Source organism: Calypte anna, chromosome 3 (assembly GCF_003957555.1).
Source record: "Calypte anna isolate BGI_N300 chromosome 3, bCalAnn1_v1.p, whole genome shotgun sequence".
NCBI lineage: Eukaryota > Metazoa > Chordata > Aves > Apodiformes > Trochilidae > Calypte > Calypte anna.
In genome coordinates this window covers 34,044,518-34,053,967 of record NC_044246.1, presented here as the reverse complement: position 1 = coordinate 34,053,967, position 9,450 = coordinate 34,044,518, and the positions used below count along the sequence as shown (strand labels likewise).

General features: G+C 40.1%; 1 protein-coding gene across 1 annotated transcript; it reads right to left on the bottom strand.

Moving 5' to 3' along the window:
- Positions 1-7,961: 7,961 nt before the first annotated feature.
- On the bottom strand, positions 7,962-8,951 carry MAS1 (MAS1 proto-oncogene, G protein-coupled receptor). Its single transcript, XM_008490185.1, has one exon. The coding sequence runs from the start codon at positions 8,949-8,951 to the stop codon at positions 7,962-7,964; it is 990 nt and encodes a 329-aa protein (XP_008488407.1).
- Between the last annotated feature and the right edge of the window lie 499 nt (positions 8,952-9,450).

The following is a 9,450-nucleotide window of genomic DNA, read 5'->3' as shown; positions in this document are numbered from 1 at the left end:
GCAAAAACCTGCAGGTACCTCTTGTAGAGCTGAAGTGAACAAATGGAACTTTTTACAGCTGGAAGATTTACTGCCCCATCATGTTGTCTTTTTATGCTGAGACAATAAGCAACTTTTTTTTTTTTCTGATTCAGAAGTTATTTCACCTAATTCACTGGTACTGCATATGGCAATAAGTTGTCTTATGCCGTGGAAAATAAGTATGGAAATAAGTTTGTCTTATGATAAATTTCTGGTTTGCTTCACTTTTCCTGGCTCTGTGTAGTGTGACTTCTTTCACTTGCAACTGAAGTTGCAAGTAAAAACTGTGATTAAAAAAGCTGCTGATAAAAACTGTGTCTTCAGCATCCCACTTAAAAATTAACAAACTTCATACACAGCAGAGAAATTACCGGACTGGTTTTGCTTAAAGCATCAAAACTGAGTTTACATTTTCTTTCTTTATTTTCCTTACAAAGTAAAGAAGCTATGGAAGACATTTCTTGCATATTGTGTTATTTGTGGAGAGCTAAAATGTGCTATACATTTATTCAACTGATTCTTCTGTCACCTTGCCTTGCTAGAATATATTTACAATTCTACAAATCTGTTTTCATAGCCACATTCATAAATACATTTAGGCCAATATTAAATGTCTCTTAGATATGCATTTTATTTCCATTACATTTGTCTGTAAAACATTTTAAAATATCTGGAGTAGAAGAATAAGAAATAAGGTTACAGATAAACTCATTTAGAAGAAAAGTAACAAGCTTTCCTTAATAATAGATACCACATTTCCCTGTATGTTTTACATTCACAAGCTGCTGAAGGAGATAGAGAAGAGAAATAAATATCAATAGCAATGTATATATGAAGGCTGAGCTAAGCCATTACAGGATTAAAGCCAAATAACAATATTATATAAATTGTTCAATTAAAGGTTCACATTAAATTGTAATAATAGCAAATGTAGATCACAAGACAAGAAAGAGATCTCCAAACTGTACTGTTTTGAATCTGTAATATCTCCACCTGAGTCAGTAGAAGTAATCCAAATTTTCGTTGCTTTTTTCATTTAGAGCCTGAGTTAAATGAACAGAACACATGTAAATATGACAGTGAATGTGTTAATAAGTGCTTTAGATTGACATGGAATGACAGCTGTCTTGAAGAGTTTTCTGGCATTTTCACATATACTGACATGAAATTTAAAGGTACAATGAATATTATCATGGGGAGAGAAGTCTTACAGTTCACCCTTACTAATAATGAATAAAAACTGTGCTGGAAAACTTCCTAGTGACAAATATTGGTATTTTCAGACAGTTATTTCCCTAGCAGCCTACATAAAGTAATATTAGGAAATACTGTGTATATTCTCTCCCAAAATAGGATGGAACATTTGTGCCAGGCAAGAGAGAAAATAATTTTCTCTGCATATTACTCACCTCACCCTTCATCTTCACAGTGTTCTAATGTGCACTTAAGCCTCAGAGAGGACCTGCTGCTTTCTGATGTGCTGGCACTAATTTGTCTTCAAAGACCAGTAAAACTACTCGGAGGGGTTTTCTGCATCTATTCTTTTTGCCACTCCATGTGAAGCAATGTTGTGGAGGCTCACACTATGTTGAATGATGTGCTGCAGTGCTGAAAGCTTGTTCAGTCTGCCTGGAAGTGTTTTGTCATCCTTATGCTACAGGAGGTACACAAACCCATGAGCATGGCCAGGAGAGGAAAGTAATGGTTGCAGTCACCCAGGAGAGAGGATGGGAGGCATCTAACTGCTGGAAAATTTTACAAGTCTTATGCTAAAGGTCAAACCAGAGGGAAGCAGGAGTGGTGTACACATTAGGAGAATCAGTGGGATAGTTATACAAATGAGATATGCATGGCATATATTTTGATATAAATGCACAGAGACTTGAAACACAGCTGTACTGTAGGCTTGGAGTCTTCTGCTATAGGGATTAAACAAGGGAGAACCCACAGGATGGCACTTGCAGTGGCTGGATGATGTTTTGGGAGGTGACATCAAATCCATACGGGGAAAAGTACAGATAAAAGTTTCTCAGCACTAAAGGCTGCTAAGAAGCAGAGTCCAATGTTGTGCTCAAAAAGATATATGCTGATAGAAAAAAAAAAAAAAAAAAAAAAGAAAGCTGATAATAAAGCTAGCAAATAGATCTGTTTACAGAGGACCTCAGCCATGGCAAGGTTAGCAATAAAGATATTGTTAATTGCTCCAACACTGGTCTGACTGGCCCAGCCTGTTGTCTGGCTAGGGGCAAGTCCCTTCCAGGCCAAGCTCAGGGAAAAAAACTCAGAATTAGCCAAAACCAAAAATTCTTGGTTGCATATATTTATTTTCATCAAAATAATTACACTTTGTTGTAGTACCTGAGTATCCTCAGTGACAGTAGTGAATACAATTTTTTTCCTATAAATAATATAAAAATTTGTATCTGAACAATGTATGTTGCTCTGAGTCAAAAAATAAATCCAGATAGACCAAACAAAACATTATTTTAGAGCACAAACCACCCTCCTCCTAGTTAAGCAAATATGGGGTTTTTTTCTGAGATAGAACAGTGACACTGAGGTATCTACTCCATCTTCTGCACAAACCTGCTGAAAGTTTTACACCTCTTTGTATATTATAGGTAAAAATACTTGCTAATATAAATCTTTTTATTTATTCTTTATGTCAACAATCTACTTCCTTTTATCATGACAATTAATATTTATTTGTTATAATATACAATTGTCAAGGTGGATATTCATAATAAAGTAAATGCCTACTTGGAAATAATAAATATTTGAAGTTTCTCCTATTCCAGAAAGTTGCTTGCTTAGTGGTGCTAGAATGATACAATCTAAATAAGAATTTAGTTTTCCCACCCTAGTTCAGGGTGTCCATGAAATACTAAGGTACAAACTATAGAGGAAAGATAACTAGACAGTGTTAGTAGTGGAATAATTACAGAAAACTGAAAATATTTCACCATAAGAATCACTAACAAATTAACGTGTTAGTCTAGATTTTAAAACTATGAACTGAGATTCCAGTTGGAATAAGAAAAATACATGTTTTTCTGTTTCCTGTATCAATGACTGCCCAGCCAGTGTGCTGGGGGGGAACAGAGATGCTGTGACAGCAGAGCCCAAGGCAGTAACCTGAAGCAGGGGCTACGCCCTGATAAAGAGACTGTCATATCAGAGTGTGGGGACAAAGTGACTGCTGAGGTCGTTAGTGACTCCATGGAGCAGCTGGAAGAGGAGCCCATGAGGAGAAAAATGTCCCCTGACTTGACTTGACCAAGTAGCATATGGGATCTGGCTCAAAATGCCATTATCAAAACATTACTGGGCAGTAGATGCTGTAATACATTCAGATCCTTTTGCAGGTGCAACCAGATTGGCTTGATAACACTCAATATCAAGAAGGGAGCTCCTTAAAAGTGAGGAGAGTTTTATGTCTTTTGGGTTTTATGGCTTAAAAAAAAAAAATAAAATAGGAAGCTGTTGGGAGGTACAACAGAGATATGTTAAAGACTGGTCAGAGCAAATTGTTCAGGGGCACTAGATCTAGGAAGTGGCAGCTCTAAGGAATGATATTTTCCAGGAAACATTAGATTAAGCTGTGGAACAAAGTGTTGAAGACACAAAAAACTTCTGTGCCCTCCAGTGAAGGTTGGATGTGTTTCTTGAAGAGAAATCCATTGGAAGTTACCAAATGCAAGGATTTCTAGACCAGAAAGTCTAAGAACTGAAAGCCTTTGAAGGCTTGGAGAGGATGAGCAAAAAGTGTGGTATGTGTTTGCCCTGTTTTTTCTCTTCTTGTGACTTGTGACTGCTGCTGGAGGTAGGATTTGGGGCCAGATCGACACTGCCATGTCCCCTCCCTCTCCTTTCCTACCCTCCATATTTCTGAAACAACTAAACAACTGAAGCCAGGATACTAGAAATGTTTACTATACCAGCAGCATGTCCATTCTGTAAACTTAATGAGGAAAGAGTCTGGTTTGGGAAAAAAAAAAAAAAGAAAAAAAAAAAAGTTGTAATTATATAATTAAAATGTATTTATTATATACAGCCTGAGAGCTGTGGGTATTTGCAGGTCAAGAAAGCAGTGCAGGGGAAGAATTGCAGAATGTAGAGGATGAAAGTCAGCTAAGGATTCAAACAGTCTCTCTGTGCACCATTTCATCAGACATCCATGATGCAAGGAACTCGGAGTCATATGCAAGTCCTTGTACTACACCTCCCTGCTCACATAACCCAGTGTGTGGATCACCCTCCTCCTGAGACTGGGAGGACTTGGGAAGGAACCTTTCCCAGGTGCCTACAGAGCCAAGCATCAAAGGGTCCTGGAGTTAGTTAGGACCTTGATAGTGAACTGTCTAGGATTTTTTAAAGGGTCCTGCAATTGAACTGTCCCTCTTATCCTCCCACCAGAAAGTGACCTGAGGCATTATACCATAAACTTCTATGCACATGCAGATTGTTCTCATGCTAGGAAAGAAAGCAATGGGAGGTTTTCTTCTGCAGCTTCAACCGGTACAACTGGGAAGTATTTCAGCCTCCCTTAGAGGATTTTCCAGCCTAAGCTGCAGGCTGGAATTAAACTGGGCAGAATGTTCTTCCTCTACCCTTGCTGTCACAAGGAAAATTCACCCAATCTGTGAGTGAGAGAGGAAAGCTGCTTCACAAACCCGTTTTGTGCATCGTTTTGGACCTGAACACTTTCAGCAGCCTGCCCCATGTCCTCCTCTCCACCCAGAGGGCAGCTAAGACAGCAAACTGTGCAGCAATGACAGAGAGGATTTCCTTGTCTCCATTTCTGACCTCACTTTTATATCCCACAACACTCATTAGTATCAAGCAGAACAGAAGTGTAGTAAAAAGAATTTTAATAAAATAAGCACTATATTCGGCATTTCTTCCATGAACAATTCCTGGGCTTGGCTGCAGAGCAAAACTGAGTACTTTTTGCTCTGAACATTAAAAGAGACAACCACTTGCTGCTGTTGCTGCTGTTGTAGCTGCTGTTCTGAATTATGTATAGTGTAAATGTGAAGACATAGCACTGAAAACAAATAGTATAATCTTCATTTTATGAGCAGGGAAGGGAGGGACAGAAAAATCAGATGCCAAGGCTGCATTAAAACAGAACCCACATCTCTAAATTCCATGGCTAGTACTTAACCAGTGAGACAATCTGTCCTGTTGTGTGCCACTGGAAAGTGCTTATTAACACCACCTGATTCGCTCAGGGTTATTTCACCTTCTCCCACAGATGCAAATAATTTTTTAAAATGCAAGCTGGTAAAGAATCACATTCCTGTTGTGCAACACGAGAAGCATCACATTTTCCTTAGTGTATTGTTTGTTTTTCTTTAAATCATTGAATAATGTGCTTATCAGTTCTCCTCGTACTGCAGACTATCTGCACAGAAGATTCATCAGGCACCGTGATAAAGAAGAAAGAACATCCCTAGGATATTTTTATCTGTGGACTGGGAAACATTAATCATTTTCCAACTACTAGCTGTTTGCTCTGCTTCATCCTGGAGTTCATCTCATGATGAATCTTAATTTGGTCTGCTCTGCCAACTGATCTATGGAGAGCTGTCTAAATTCTGAAGCATTTGATGGCACAGCCAGACACAGGGGAAAAGGGGTAAGAAGCTGAAAGTCCTAGAGCATCTATTCATCTCACAAGCACTCAGATTGCCCTGTTGTATATTACTGCCTCTTCAGATCTACTGCTCTGGCTGCATGCATAGCAATCCTTAACCTAGAACTGTCATAATAATATAAGTATGTTTAAATAATATACCTCATCTCACCTACATCACTGTGCGAGAGATGCATTACATGTGGCATTACAGTGGAATCATGTTTTGAACATGCTTCCTGCAGATTTGCTCCTCTCTGGTTCTTTGTGTCATTATTGTAAAGGGGCTTGAGTGGGGAATGGCTTTAGAGAAAAGCCTGTTTTGTGTTTGGTTGTTTGGTTGTTGGGTTTTTTTCTGGTCTAGACCTCTCCTAGTATTGAAGTTTGTGTCATTTATCAGTGTTGACAAGTTCCCTGACAGTTCTCCAGCACGTGCATGCACACTCATGCCACATATATATGGACATTTCACACACTCATTGTCCTTGACTCTCCCAGGGTGTCCACAGCCCTGCTTGCTGCATCCTGCATGCACTAACCAGCAGCAATAGGAAGCTACTCTGCTGATTTTTCATTCCAGCAGTGCAGTAGATAACTGCCCAAAGGGAGAAGCAAACTGCACTCGTCTACCATCTGAATCAACAGAGCTGACTGGCCTGGGACTAGAGTTTCAAAGAGAAAAACTGGGAAAAAGAGAGATGTCATAGAAACAGGTTCCAATAGAGCAAGGGAATTCAGAATGTATAAGGGTAACCTTTTCCCGAGTCTTTCCTGCAGTGACACACTGTGACACTTTATTGTAAGGAGAAAATGGTACATGCATAGTAGGAATATTTGTCCTTCTGAGATCTCTTCCCTGTGTGAATTCCCATCCAATCTTAAATCTCAACCTACCATCTTCCTTATTCCAGGACTGGCAATCTTTCAACAAAGGAGGGGTAGGTTGTATTTTTCTTTCCCCAGTTAGCTATTAAGCGTGCCAATGGAAACTTGGCGGGAAGCTGAAGATGCTGCTTCTGCCTGTGGCAGGAGATCTCAGTTCCTGCTGAATTTGGAGTTCCAAGGGGGGGGGGGGGCAGAAGCAAATGCATCTCCCAGACACTTCTTTGAATGTGCTACATCTCTCTGACTGGTCAGACCCCCCATATTATGTGTCTGTGTGATAAAACTAACCTAGTCCTATCATCTCCTTGCTACTGTTTTCCAATCTGTTCTGTTGCTTGACTATAGTTGGGCAAGTGGCCCTGGAAATTAAACTCCATTCCTGTACCCTGGCACACAATAGGAGGCAGGCAGCTAGAATAGTGTAGCTGGGGTGTACCCTGGTCATGCACTGTGTGAGGCACCTTTCTTTTTTCTCTGTTCATCTAAAACCAAGTGTTACAAAGCAGAGAGACCACATGGGGAATGTGTATTCTCCAGGGAACAGCTAAGTATTGAATATGTGGCTAGGACAGCAGTTGTTTGGTGTTTTTTTCTTACAGACTCCTTGAATAGCTAGACCTGCAGGAACTCTGATATTTTTAGGCTGTCAGCCCCACCCTTCATAATGAGAGCAAAAGCCCTTTGTGAGTTGACAACATCCCTATGTTGACAGCTACTCCTGTATGTCAGGTACCAAATTATCTACAGACGCGGACGCAGAGAAATGTTGATGTCACTGGAAATTACACAACAGATACTTTGAAAAGAAGCTCTGAAGCAGCCCCTTGACCCTCTAGTGTATACTGAAATGTCTTGCTAGACCAAAGTTACACTGTACGTTTGTGGTTATGTATGGGGACTTACTCTCATACATTAATTTCTTCCTCTGTTCCCCCCAAGGAGCAGCTCTTTTTGCACACTTAAACAAGCTGGAAACAGTTGAAACTAAATCCCAGTATGTAACATGAATCCTGTGCTTACACAGTTTGACTTTTAAAAATGCGAATACACACAGGCCCTGATGACTTCAATAGCATTTATGGGTGCTCAGTGCTTGTATAAATGTCACACTATTTATAACGTATTTCTGTGTCCTTTTTTATATTCTCCATTGGCTTGTCTCTTTTCCACTGTGGTATCTTTGACTGACATAGTCACATTAAGATGTAGCATGTGTTTGAATAATTAAGAAAATACAAATAAAAGTTATCTTTATTCTAGTCCACATTTTTCCATTGCTCAGCCACCAAAGATAACAATACTATTTATTTCACTACTGCTCTTTACATTCTATGGGAGGAAAAAACTTTTAGTTTCGCAGTGGTATATTAAACCTTTCGAGTCCAATGTTTTGCCTCTAGAGTTTTCCCCCTAAGCCTTAGAAAATTGTTTCAGCTATATCCAAACTCATGCCAACTTCCTGGCTTCTCGGCCGCAACCCATCTGCAAGTGCTCTACTAAGGACCACTTTGAGGCTCTCCTTGAACCTCTTCTTCTTGCTGCTTCCTACGAAGAAGTAAACAAGGGGGTTGATGCTACTGTTAATAGTGGAGAGCACAACGGTGACGTGGTTCTGCTGGCTGAGCAGAGATGACCAGTGGTGGTAATTCAGAAGGTATAACAGCCTCATAGGCATGGCAAAGATGAGGAAGACAATGACTGTGGCCACAATGATGATGTAGAGCTTTGACGAGTGAGGTCTCAGGGAGTTACGATGAATCCTGATAACCAAGATCAGGCTGGACAGAATCATCAGAGGAATGAAGATCATGAAAGTCAGGATCCACGTGAAGATGAGCAGTGCTTGGCAGTGGCTGCCATCGTCGAATTGTTCTTTCGTTGAATCATCTTTGCACGCTAAGTATTCGGCTACTGTCATCAGAAAAGACAGAGTCCACAGAACTGCACACACAATTGCTGATTGGTGCTGTGACCGGTGGCATCGGTACCAGATTGGGTAAACAATAGACAGACATCTCTCAATACTAATGGCTGTCAGGAGATAGAGACCAGTATTATATCCCAGAAGGAAGACAACAGACAGTGTGGTGGTTATATAGTAGTAAAAACCATACGCGAATCCGAAACCAGCAATGTACTCAATGGACAGAATAAACGTACAAAGCAGTAAGGAGATGTCAGCAATGGACAGGTGTGTGATGTACGCTGTGAATGGATTTCTTTTGATCTGGAAGCAGAGGCACCAGAGGACAATTCCATTTTCACAAAAACCCAGGAAGGAGATGATCATAATTAGCCAAAGTGGGGTCAATATCTCCCAGACTCTTTCCTGTGTAGAAATGTTTCTGTGCATTGAGATGTTCTCTGTGCCTTCGCTGGGATGAAACGTTATGTTTGACTCATCCATGGGGAAAGCTCAAGTTTGGATAGCTCTTCCTTCTGTAAACCTGTATAAAAATACACTGTGAGCTTTGTGTGCTCCTCCCCTCCCCTCTTTCTATCTGTTTTGTGGACCCTCATGTTCTGATTATATCTGAAAGCCTTACCAAAAGAAAAACCAGCTCAGATATACTGATGCTAGCCAAAACCAAGCTGAACTGCTCTTGCCCATGTTAAAGATTACTAAGCCCATCATGCCAGCAGAAATTCTGAGCTTTCTTCTCTACCTCGCAGCTAAAGAAGTACCCTCACAGAGCTCTTGGACAAGCAACACTTCCATCATATTGCAAAGTTTCATGATAAATTGGTCACAGATAGCGCTGGTGGTTCTAAATTGTTTCTAGGCAGGTCTGTTCAGCTCCCTGTTGAAGCTAATGACGTTGACTTAAACATATGTTTTTCAAGTTAATTTGGTTCATAAGGTTTTTGTTTAACAGGAAAAAGAAAACAATAAAAAAGATACCAAC